Raw genomic sequence first — 12,888 nt, forward strand, 5'->3', positions numbered from 1 at the left:
TCATACATGCGCAAATTGATCTAACAAAATGTTTCTGTTCAATAAATTAAACGTATCTGTGCGTTAAAGACGAAATAATAAGATGATACTTATATCTTAAATTTAAGTCTTTTCTAACAATCTTTTCCGACAGCCAAATATCGATGTCTTCTCATAAAATTTTATAGAATTTTAATATCTCAATGTTTACAATGTTCTCAAAACGCTATAAACTATCCATTTTAATATTTACAATATATCAGCCGATGAATGAATGAATTAATATCGACTTAATATAGAGAATTCGTGACATTTAAATACGCAAGTTCATTTTTCTATACCTAACTGTATAATTAAATAAATATTGAAATTTTCTAACTAATGGAAGCAATATAATCGGATATCTACATATTTTTTGTTGCCTATCGAAGTATCGAAGCGATCTTATTCAACCCAAAACCTCGGGGCAACATTGAAGAAATTAAGCAAGAGAAAGGTCCAGGAAATATGTATATGACGCGCGTACAAATGTGCGCTGGCAAGAGGTAGCATATACACCATTCAGTGTAAAAATAGTGGAAGCTGTTTATATCGCATATTGCCGTGTTATTCATGTTTTCCTTAACCCTTTAGCGACCAACCTTGAGTATTTTAAAGTTTCAATGAACAACGTATCACTCTATAGTAAATTCAACGTGTAATATTAATTCAGTCGATATACATAATTGAAAATAGTATCGTTACATCGTTTAGAACGACTTATCCGTCTATTGAAAGATTAATTAAAGCTTCAACGAGTCAGATATCCAAGAGGGCTTCACCGCTCTCCATAGGTACAAAGAAATTAAAGGCTAATTAATATTGTAAGCAGCTTTTGCGTGATCGTTCAACAATTTCGATGACTATCTTTTGAGTTTACTCACCCAGTACGCTCGGCTGATGGACCAAGCACAGCAGTGTTATGGATTATCTAAAAGAAAGCGTTAATGCATTTTTAGTCATGGTTATTACGGTGCTATTATAACGATGTTATCGTACAAGTGTTAAAACATGCAGTTGGAATTTTATCGCGAAGCAATTAATAATTAGAATGTTTTAAGTGCAAAAATATTATTAAATATAGTTATTACACGATTCACATATAAATGCTATATCCAAATAACTTAATGTAAAATACGTGTTTAGTTTACATTAGTGTGTGTGTGTTACATAGCTAATACAAAAGCTTGGTGTGTCTAGCATTCTACTTCGAGAGTAAAACAGCGTAAAATGAAGCTATGCTTGGTATTTTGCTTTTATCTATCTTATTTGTCGGTGATCCTCGGTGTGCTGTGATGCCGTACTTACATTTGCCATGGAACAAGGCGGTCGTGCCGCGGCGTATCTACCAAACGAACTGCGTGAAACAGGGGAAGAATAGGCAACGCCATTTAAGCTGAAACCAAGATGAAAGTTGTTAATACGATAACGATATACATATCACTTATTTGTAATATTTATAAGATCTTAATTAAATCTACTATTTAATCATCATACTGTAATTTTTTAATTTAGTATAATCCACTTACTCTAAATAATATTATCATTGGGCTACGAACGATTATATATATATATTTAATACATTATTTATAAAATACACACATATTTTAAACATTATAAATAAAATGTCGTACTTAGAGCTACTCTTCCCGAGATTGTTATGTACGATGCTAGAAGTACCAATGTCAATCGAGGTCTTTGCAGGTAAACTGTATCTATTCGTCCTCACATCCTGACGTTCTGCAAAATATCCAATAAACATGTTATTGAATAACGCTGTATATTACAGAAGAAGAAAACGTTACACAAAAATTATTATCTAATAGTACAGTTCAGTTATTTTAATCTAACTTAAGAAAACAATATTAATCCAATAATAAGACTAAACTCGCTTTACTGCTATACAATCATCTTATCTATCGATCAATCTTATCGTTCATATCATTTAGTTTTCGCAAGTGAGCCCGCCTCGTCATAGCGTAGAGGAATTTAAAACGAGCAATTTCATATCCTACCATAAGCTATCCGATGTCAAGGAAATCGGATCGACTCGTTCATAATCAACAGAATGTCGAGTCAGCGAATTCATCATTTAAGGACAGCTTCGAATCGATCAAGGGATTTACATAATAGGGTCATTACATAGGTTGACATTGACCGCGATTTTATACCACAGCGGGTAAGAATTACCGATTTAGGGCACTTGCGCCGAAGGATCAACTACAAGGCGAAACTCGACCTTCGTACCACCATTTTCGTACCTTTAACTTGAAAGCAGATCGACAATGCACTCACAGACTACCTTGTATCTTTATGGAGATACCTTGAAGACGAGACGCTCATCAAATTTTCAGTTTGTCAGTAAAAAATGGTACTCATATTGTAGCATATGCGTGAATAGGATTGATCTTGAATTTGTTCATGAATTAAAAATGAATAATATCATAGTGACGATATGTCTTTATAGTTATTACTATATGGAAATACTTTCATAGAAGTAATTCGATAATTTCGTAGAGAAATATTTATTCCTCCGTATCTGTATCTATTCTGTATAATAAATTTATAGAAACGATAATTATACATTTATTATTCTCAGATGTATTTCTTAGCTAAAATTACGAGGAAAAGTCGGATACAGATTTTATGAAGATATAAATTTCTTTCGTATAATGATCAGCTATCTTCTTCCATTTTATTAGATTAATATGTCTCTGCCATAGTTAGAAACTTCTTAGGAATATTTAGAAACTTTCTAAAAATTCAAATTGGCCTGTTTCTAGTCATTTTCTATCGTATTCGGAAACTTTCGAAGAATTTCTTTTTAAATTTATCATTTCAACAGATGAATTTCACCGATAAGATGACCGATCAATTAAACAGAAGCAACTAACGCGCGTTAATGATTTACCAACACGATCGGCGTTTACTCTGCGCTCTAACGAGAATTCCTAGCATAGTGGTCGTTAACGAACGAACCGACAAGTTTACTTCTTCGACGAAGTAATTAGAAACGTAACTGTTTAACGAGCGTTTACACCTCGAAACTTTGTTCTTCTGTCCTCGGATCGAAGTAAAACACCATAAAAATAAAGAAGATCAGAGCGCGGATGTCTACGCGCTTATGGAATTTACAGCAGCATAAACTTGTAAAATGTATGCAATCTGCAAAAGAAATACAGATTATTTAAAGTAAAGCATTCGTTAGGATGTTTAATTGATAAAATAAATTCGTATTTAAGTCCCGTTTCTTTACCAACGTCAATAAAAATATTAAACCGCATAAACGTGCGCAGTCTAGCGATTACAGGTACAGTACAGTAAGACCAAAGTGCTGCAATATTTCTGAATTCATGGACGTTTCGATTCTTCCATCTTCTCTCTTCCAATCGCATGGGTAATATTTTAATATTTTAGAAATTTTGTGTAAAAAAAAATTATGTGTACGCGATAATTAAGTTATCGTATTTTACTGATTTTTCGTAACTGAGATCGTTTCTAAACGAAACAATGGGTGCCACGAAATTTTAAAGATTCGAGGAAGTTTAAGGAAGAAAAAGGTGTACGTACCGTCGTCAAAGAATCCTTGAAAAACGACAAATTTATTGTTCTGTGGAATAATCTTCGAGAGACCGTAGTACTTGTCTAGAAAGGCTAAGAATTTCTCTGAAGGTCTATCGATCGCCAATTTCACGGGCCTAATATTCTCTTCCTGAAAGATAAAAATGACAAGAAGCATTATTACTGTGAAAATATATAGAAAACAGATACACAGAAATACGTACAAATAGTTGACATTTCAAATAATTTGATATCTCATTGAACCTTTATATTATAAATCCTATTTTATATTCCGCAAGAGAGCTTGAAATAAACTAACGCAGCAAATAATCTGAACGAGTTCAATCACCTTTCGGGTTACCTGCAACCGTAAAACCCACGCATAATGACCTTTTGTCACGCTCCTCTTTAAGACCGTCTACTAATTTGCCACAGTAGCCTGTACGGTGTTGTTTCTTATCGGGAACAAGTCACGAAATTAGCTGTCGTAAGCGTGCGAGTATTTTCTCTTCATATCTAATGTCGGTTTTAATCTCTTTGCACGTTAAAAAATCGAAGATCTAATCTAGCGTTCTCGACTTTGTGACCGATAATTATTCCGATTAATATTTTTCGATATATTTCGTTATATTTTCTATTCTGTACAGTGTGTAAGAAATTATTCGGCATAACGAAAGAAGGAAACGAATAAAGACGAACGCCATGAAGTACAGGGAAAATTAAGAGATTACTGTATTATAAACGAAAAGATAAATAAACTATCAACTTTTTCTTCAGATATCTTTCTACTTGGTTTCCTAACTCATCCTCTTAATCGTAACAAAATTTGTTAAATATTTGAAGAAACGGTACACGCGTTTTAGTATACTTGCATGTTTTCGAATATTTACTTATATATATCTGACTATTTTTATATACTTAAGTATAGTACTTAAGTATATTTTTATACACTAAGTTTATTAATTTTATATATAAAAATATACTTAATTACTATACTTAAGTACTTATAGTATTCAATATACTTATAGCACTTATATACTCATAGTACTTAAGTAAGTTTATTAATTTTATATATAAAAATATACTTAAGTACTTATAGTATTCAATATACTTATAGCATCTATATACTCATAGTACTTAAGTTTATTAATTTTATATATAAAAATATACTTAAGTACTTATAGTATTCGATATACTTATAGCACTTATATACTCATAGTACTTAAGTTTATTAATTTTATATATAAAAATATACTTAAGTACTATACTTAAGTACTTATAGTATTTCATATACTTATAGTATTCAATATACTTATAGCACTTATATACTCATAGTACTTAAGTTTATGAATTTTATATATAAAAATATACTTAATTACTATACTTATGTACTTATAGTATTCAATATACGTATAGCACTTATATACTCATAGTACTTAAGTTTATGAATTTTATATATAAAAATATACTTAAGTACTATACTTAAGTACTTATAGTATTTCATATACTTATAGCATTTGTATACTCATAGTACTTAAGTATAGTACTTTAGTAAGTTTATTAATTTTATATATAAAAATACACTTAAGTACTTATAGTATTCAATATACTTGTAGCACTTATATATTTATAGTACTTAAGTATACTTATGCACGCTATGCATTCTTACAGTCTCTAATAATAATACAGGAAGTACCGAAGAATGTATTTAAACTGACATCGAAGGAATGTGTCGGACTATAAGGAAATAAGTGCAGTTTACAAAGATGGCATGAGAATATAACGTTCGACAATGGACAGTTACACGTACAGTTAGGTTGAGAAACGGTGATTAGAGAATTGCACGCGAGCCACGATTTCGTCGGTGAACTTGGGATTCGAGCGCCGGTCGTTCCACAAGAAAGCAAAGAAAATTACTATCGATCTGTGCACGGGCAAGAAACAGGTTGCAGGAACTTTGAAAGAAGGATAGGAAAAAGAGGCCAGTCGTTACTCTGTTTAAGGACTGGCTTTGTGTTCGGTCGCCTTACGTTCCGCTCTGTGTGCTGTTTCAACTGCACGAAAAAATAAGAAATCCTTCATTTAGATCGCTGTAGTGTAACGGTACACGTATAGTAACACGTTGCTTGTTACATCGACTTCGCGCTTCTCGCGTCGTTTCTCTCATTCCTAATTATCGCGAGAAACAAATTAATTCGTTGGAAATTCATTAAATAATTTCACCATGCGTATAACGTGATTTTTCCTTGTAAATATTCGATCGACAAGAAGATAAAATTCCTATTACACGGCGCAACTAATTTCGAATATATAATGAGATCGATGAAACAAATACGCGTAAGAGACCGAAGTTCGTTAGTGTATTTGTATTTAACTCTGTGAAGATCGGAGACCTGAAAATGCCATCGAAAATGTATCTAACAACAAACGACACGGTAACTTTCATGTTCTTTGTGTAAAAACGAATGGGTATCAGATCGTTCCTGTTAGAATTACGCAATTAGCAGGAACAAAGATAAACAAGTACCGAGGGATTCTCTTTTCTCTTCATCCTTTCTTTCTTATTTCCTCCTCTTGCTTTGTCTTTTTCCTTTCGTCTCTACCGTTCCTTCCTCTCTTTTCTTTCCTCTTTCTCTCTCTCATCATCCTACTCTAACCAACCTGTGAACACTTTCCCCCTCGTTCTGTCATTCCTCCGTTTTTATATATCCTTGCAACCTACGCAGGGTGAAAGATCACATAAATTTGTCAATCTCAACAAGAAAGAATCTAAATTGAAATTATAAGAAGACTTCTGAGATTACCTATATTGATCTACTATTCATTAATTCCTATTAATTCCATGATAAATTAATTTAAACTATATATAATTAATTTAATACTTAAATCAATTCGCAATGGCATTAATAATTATCGTTATTGACTCCATTAATTAATTCTAATCTATATTTTCATACGGCAACGTAGACGAGAACTTAATTATCGTCAATTATAGCTTTAATTGAATTCCTATGTACGATCGGTATCCGTTTACGTGTGCGTTTAATTAATATATTATATCATATATAAGTTCAATGTCTATTCGGCGTAAAAGGAGCCGAAATATTTGATTTCGTTTGAAACAAGCTATCTGCCAGACTATCGCGATGGTATCGTTTCAGACGTCGGGAATGTCTGTTATCGAAGATGGGAAGAGAACGGAAGTCTGGTAGGTGTAACTTGTAAGTATCCGAGCGTATCTTTAACCCTTTCTTTACGACGTGCATACATAGCTACGAGTACGACTCCTGTGTACGTATTATTGTACCAGCGATTTCGCAAATCGACGTTTAAAATCCTTCGAAACGTACTTCGATTACAATTCATAGAATTCGAGTATCTTAGAATATGAAGAAACAGAGTGCAGATATTAAGATAGTACAGGAACGTTCGTCGTGTTCGAATTTGTTGAAGTGGTTACCACTTCTAAGAAAACTCTACATCTAGTCTTTTTTAGTTTTCTCAAGCACCGAAGCCATCGACAGCGCGTAGACAAAAGACTGCGACGAAGTCAGGCCATAAACAGTAGACAGGCGACGTTGGCTTCGGGGTTTTTCAGTTATTAGGTGACACAGCTAGCGTGCGGATCTGGACCAGCTCAAATTGTATTTTTACTTATTACACTTCTATTTAAATATATTTTCTACCTTACAATTTATCCATGTGTTTTCTCTGTTTACACACCGAATAACCTCAACAGAATTAAACGCCAAAAAATCGATTAAAACCTACGCGAATGAAGTATCGGTATTTGCAGTTTCCTACAGTTCAACGACTATTCTTCCTAAATAACAGAAAACTGTACAAAGCAGTACACATGCACTAAATGCAGTAGGAAATCAGCATACGAATTCAAGCACTCACTCGGTACACATTTTGCAGTACGACGATCGAAATAACAGTGCAGATGGTCGTCTTACGTAATCACGTACGTATCGGATAAATTATCACCAGACTAGACTACGGGATTTTTATACATTCGTAAAAAATGCAAAATTTTAAAAATACGCATACTGTACGTGATATAAAAAGCTATATAAAGTATGCAAAGCGCGATACTCGTTGCGATATTTACTAGGTAAAATTTCTACGTATGTTCCGTTTTCCTACTGACGTTCGCAAAAGTTCGTAAAATTTGCATAAGCATCCGCAGTCTAATCATTACCTGAACGCCGATGATCGACGGTAGCAGTCATGGTTCGTTACGTAGCGACTATAATCGACATTCGTATTCACAGGTTTTCCAACACAGATACCGACTATGGTTGGCGTTAAGAGTGGCACAGTTAAATAACGAACAGCTTACACGAGTTCGTGTCCTGCGTACGAAATTGCTATCCACCCACGCGTAGAGGATGTGAACCGTGCTGGACGGTGTAAACGAGACGTAATTACTTCCCGAGTAAAAGCAGAAAGGCGTCCCAGCGATCTCGATGCAGACCACTTCCATGGAAATCTTACGCAAAATCGTGCCGTTGCTCGTTAAGCCGAACGTTGCGAAACATCGTCGTTTCGCACATGCTCGTGGGCAAACGAAATTGAACAGAACGAAGGGGAAAGATTAACACAAGAGAATCAGCAGCGGCACGAAACGGAATTTCCTTCTCGCAATGCGAATTAACACCTTTCGCGTTTCGCGAGAAGGAAAAGTTTATGAAGGTTGCGTTAAAAGATTCTCTCCCTTTCTTATTTTCCATTTTCACGATCTCTTTAAACAGCTACTTGCAAAGTCTAATTCGTTGCAGACGATGATTCCACGACTCTAAGACAGAAGAAGGATTTTTTAAGTAACAACGGTCTTGGACGAGATTAAAAGATTACATCGTTGGACGCAATAAAATTTAAAAATAAACTTGATACGACGCCGGGTTGATACCTTCGGTATTTTTAAAGCAGGAACAGTTTAGGACGATTACGTTAAAAATTCTCCCCTTCTCTATTTCCATCGTTTACGATCTCTTTAGACGACGACTTATAACTCTGAAATGGAAGAATAGTTTTGTAAATAAAGTAAACACGTACGACGATTAACGCAATAAAATTTATGTAAGTCAGACGCTACGTAAACGAACATCTTGCGTGTCTCGAGAAGAGCAAACGTTTAGGATGGTTGTATTAAAACATGTAATTAGAGAAGAATGGAATTGCAGCTGTTCTTGCAACATTGATCTTCCGTTGCGTTTGCCTTGATTAACATATTCGTTGCTTGTATCTTGCATTTCAATTGGCACGTATGGGCTTTGCTTTTACGTAGATCTTGATAAATGCGATGATGTTAATTTCGATGCTGAATATCGATAAAAAGCGAAGGGGATTTGGAAAGAAAAGTTGTATAATAAATTCACGTGCAACGTGAAACGTTATATGTATATATAAAAGGTATCGATATTGCCAAATACCTGTAATGCAACGAACGTGTTAGATATTAATACAGCGAAGAGTCAATAGCACAGTGAGAGGAATTTAGAAAATGAACATTTTATTTACAAAAGTCTGTTATTAACGCGGAACGCGTTAATTAGCAAGTTTCTCTTTTTCTATTTCTAAAAAAATGCATACTCTTTGTGATTGAAATTTCGAACAGAAAAGAGGAAAAGTACGATTCTTATGTCAACAGCAGGTTCTATAAAATGTCGTGAACCGAAGCTAATAAGCTTTAATTACGGAAAAGTACCGAGCACCGGTTGGCAATCTGGTATTAGTCGAGTACTGTTCACAGGAACACGAGGTGAGTTCACGAGCCAGCAGCACTTGCTGTGATTCTGACAGAAGTGCAGCGACCATAACAGAGCGGAGGAAAAAATCTGGTGTACCAAACACGAACGCCAATTTTTCGTTCCATTCTACTCTTTTTGCCCTCGTAAATTCATTGACATTATCACAAATTCGATGTTGCATGTGTTACGAACGCTATTTTGATGATAAGTAAACAAACGAGGTGACAAAAATGCTATATAAAATCTTGAATCTACGTAATATTATAATTATTAAGTAGATACGAATAAAGCGTGAAATTCTCTGTCTTTTTTTATTTTCGCTATTTATTAGCGTTTTGCAAGTTAGCAATTTATAATTTGAATAGGAAAAACCGAATAATTAATAGTTCTGAAATATTGCGAAAAATGTTTGTTTCTCCGGTGGCAATAATTGTCAACATATACACATATTTACATACACAAGACTAAAACGAGATTCGTATTAAAACGAGATTAACATATTTATGATTATATGTATCGTTTAACACGTTCAACAACATCATCGCACCTTTGGCTATAATTCTTACCATACATGCTATTCAATATATTAATCCAAGGTATTTAAATTGTTTGTATCGTTAATTATATCTTTGGTTCGTAAATAACATAAAATATAACGAATTTCTGTTTTCAACCACTATTAATAAAATTATTATCCGACTTTTAAATTTGCATTCCACGCGAGTTTCTTGCCAGTTAAAAATACTCGTTCTAAAGTCGTTAATTCAATATATAATTTCATAATATTTCCATTCAAAGTATTAAATTAGTTTCGTCGTCGATTATATTTTTAATTTATAAATAATCCAAATGCCTTCTTAGAAACGCTGCCTGAGCTTCAAATTTCCACTCCTCGACGGGTCTCCTATCGACTGATTCAACAAGCAATTCTATAAGTTTATGCAAATTTCCATTCAAAGTACCAAACTGTTTTAAAAGTGCAACGGATGCGTACAACGTGCAAAAATATGCAAAAATACCGTACCTGTCACGATATCTAATAGATAAGACAAATCTCTACGTCTCGATCTTCTAGTTGCATAGAAATACGAATTTCACAAGTAATCCAAAGCGTCTCGAACAAATCTCTTTCTTCCTATCAACGTCGAATCTTCTCTCAGTTCCTTCGAAAATACCATACGAGCTTTTTTTCGTGTTCCACCGGAGTCTTCTGCCAACTAAAGCCACTAATTTCATACGCAATTCTACAAACACTAAACTATATTCTACAAACTATTATCTAGCGAATGAAACGGACTTTAGCGTCTAGATCGTAGCTTCTCACTTATGTTCGTACAAACATGAATTTCATAAACAATTCAAAGCGTTTACGAACAAAACTTCTCTCATTTGATCGACGTAAAGCTTCAAGCACATCCGCCTCCGCAGCTAATAATCTCGCTGTTGATGCGACGTTAGACCTATGTATATGTCGGAGATGAAAGGAAAACCGGAGCCTTCCCTTTGCAATTTTGAGGAAGCCTTCTAATGCTTTAGCCTAGATTTTATCATAACTGTAATTAAGCAATTGTCATTTGTAATTGTTTGATATTTGTGAAAAGCGAAAGTGGGTTCGAGGTGACAACTGGTCGCCGAACGTAGCCACGGTCACGGGATAAACGTTTTGCCTGACGAAGGTGTGGATCGGTTGTATCGTTCTCCCTAGAAATTACATAGAATTGTACTTTAGAGATGTCGATATAATGGGACACACGTTGTATTAGGAATCAATCTCCAGACAGAAACTGCCTAGTAACAGCGTTTGGATCTTTCTCGATGTTTCCAAAGAGTATACAACAAACTTTTGACAGAAATTGCCTAGCAACAACGATTGGAACCTTCTCGATGTCTCCAGCGAGTATATAACAAACAAATGCAGTCGTATAGCGAAAAAGATTTTCATCGGATATTCATTCGTGTGATCGCCTTGGAAAGTGATACATCGAGCAATTTACCGAGTGTCTCAGCAATCGTATTTTTGTGTTAAAAATTACTCTACGCATAGTAAAGAGTTATCCCGTTGACCGTGGATTCGTTTGAACCCCGGAACATTGTTAATAGCGTTAATTAAATTCATTATTCGTAAAACCTATCAATCGTTAATCTCGTTATTCGTTAAATTTATTATTCGTAAGACGTATTATTCGTTCCTCTTATCGTTCGTTAAACTTAATATTCTTTAATCTAATTATTAGTTAAACTTATCGTTTGTTAATCTTATCATTTATTAAACACATTATTCATAATATTTTGTAAAATCTTGTTTATTCGCGTAAATATATTCTCTGTTTCGTAAAACAATGGCTAATTCAAACGAAGAATCGTTACGCGCCTTAAATCCTAATGATAACCCGATATATAAATAAAAAAAAACTTTTTTACTGCCAATATCACACATCCCTTCGCGTTTCCTTCGAGAAAGCTACCTGAGCTTCGAATTTCCACTGTGCGCGAGTCTTCCGCCAAACTAAAATCATTCGTACGAAATGTCATTGATTTAACGATTGCATAATCCACTTACGGAGAGCATGTGCTGATAGAGAATATTTCCAAGGCCCATGCGTTGCCGTGACTCGTGAACATAGAAGTCCAAAACGCATCTTGGCTTCAGCTGATAATGAGCGCCAGTCTCGTCGAACATGAAGAGGCTCTTCGATCCGGTCTTCAACAATCCCACCACGCTGCCCAGTCCGCTGCAAAATCGAAGGAACGTTGTACGTAATATTACTCGATGATGATTCACGGCTGCGGTCCATTCGAGGTTCGCGTTCCTAGACGTAGATAGAGCGAAAGAAAACACGGGGATCAGCGACTCGAGGAAGTTCGTAGCGGAGCTAAGAATTGGACCATCGTATTCGTCACTGTGCTGTTTTCGGGCAGCTGTTCCCCGGCGAAATTGCTATTTACACCTTACGTCTGTTCGCCGTGCCACAACTTTGTGGAGAGGAAATAAGTTCGAGTTTAAAAATTACAGTTTATTTTTGAATGGACATGGTGATGTCTCTTGCTGTGATGTATGTTAGACTCTTGTTTCAAATTGCAGATTATTATAAATTACAAATGAATTAATTATTGTAGATAATAAGTATAATCGATAAATTAATTTTCTTAAACGGATACATTTATAGATAATAAAATGATAATAATAAATAATAATAAATGAATAAGAATTTATCTTTCGACTGAAATGGCAATGTTTACTGCTATGAAGTACATCGGATTCTTGTTTTAGATTACAAATGATTAGGAATTAAAACTGAATTCGTTTCTCTAAATATGTAGGTATTTTCATAATTGAACAGATTACAGTTTTTCCTCGAACAGAGTTGGCGATGTATCTTAGATTTTCGTCTGAAATGTTCCCTACAAGTTTGGGACGAATTATACATTATAAATATAATCAATAAATTCATTTCTATAAATTAAAAGTTACACAGACGCGAAACTAACGGTAGCTAACGATATCGATGGAGAAAAGCTCTCAATAGCTGTTCGAAAATTCTTACACGCGATA

The 12,888-nt window shown here is 34.4% G+C and overlaps 1 protein-coding gene across 2 annotated transcripts in view; it reads right to left on the reverse strand.

Annotated features, from left to right (window-relative positions):
* The window catches only part of LOC117242106 (alpha-tubulin N-acetyltransferase-like), a 30,092-nt gene that overhangs the window by 1,920 nt on the left and 15,284 nt on the right, over positions 1-12,888 (reverse strand). The window contains exons 3-7 of one of the 2 annotated variants that reach the window (XM_033508513.1): positions 11,896-12,067; positions 3,589-3,730; positions 1,653-1,758; positions 1,327-1,414; positions 903-949 (exon numbers count right to left, since the gene is read on the reverse strand). In XM_033508513.1, the coding sequence (XP_033364404.1) occupies positions 903-949; positions 1,327-1,414; positions 1,653-1,758; positions 3,589-3,730; positions 11,896-12,067 (555 nt within the window). The remainder of the gene's footprint in view (positions 1-902; positions 950-1,326; positions 1,415-1,652; positions 1,759-3,588; positions 3,731-11,895; positions 12,068-12,888) is intronic. The other variant, XM_033508512.1, reaches the window with a different exon arrangement.

Source organism: Bombus vosnesenskii, unplaced genomic scaffold (assembly GCF_011952255.1).
Source record: "Bombus vosnesenskii isolate JDL3184/JDL3185 unplaced genomic scaffold, Bvos_JDL3184-5_v1.1 scf7180000016263, whole genome shotgun sequence".
Taxonomy (NCBI): domain Eukaryota; kingdom Metazoa; phylum Arthropoda; class Insecta; order Hymenoptera; family Apidae; genus Bombus; species Bombus vosnesenskii.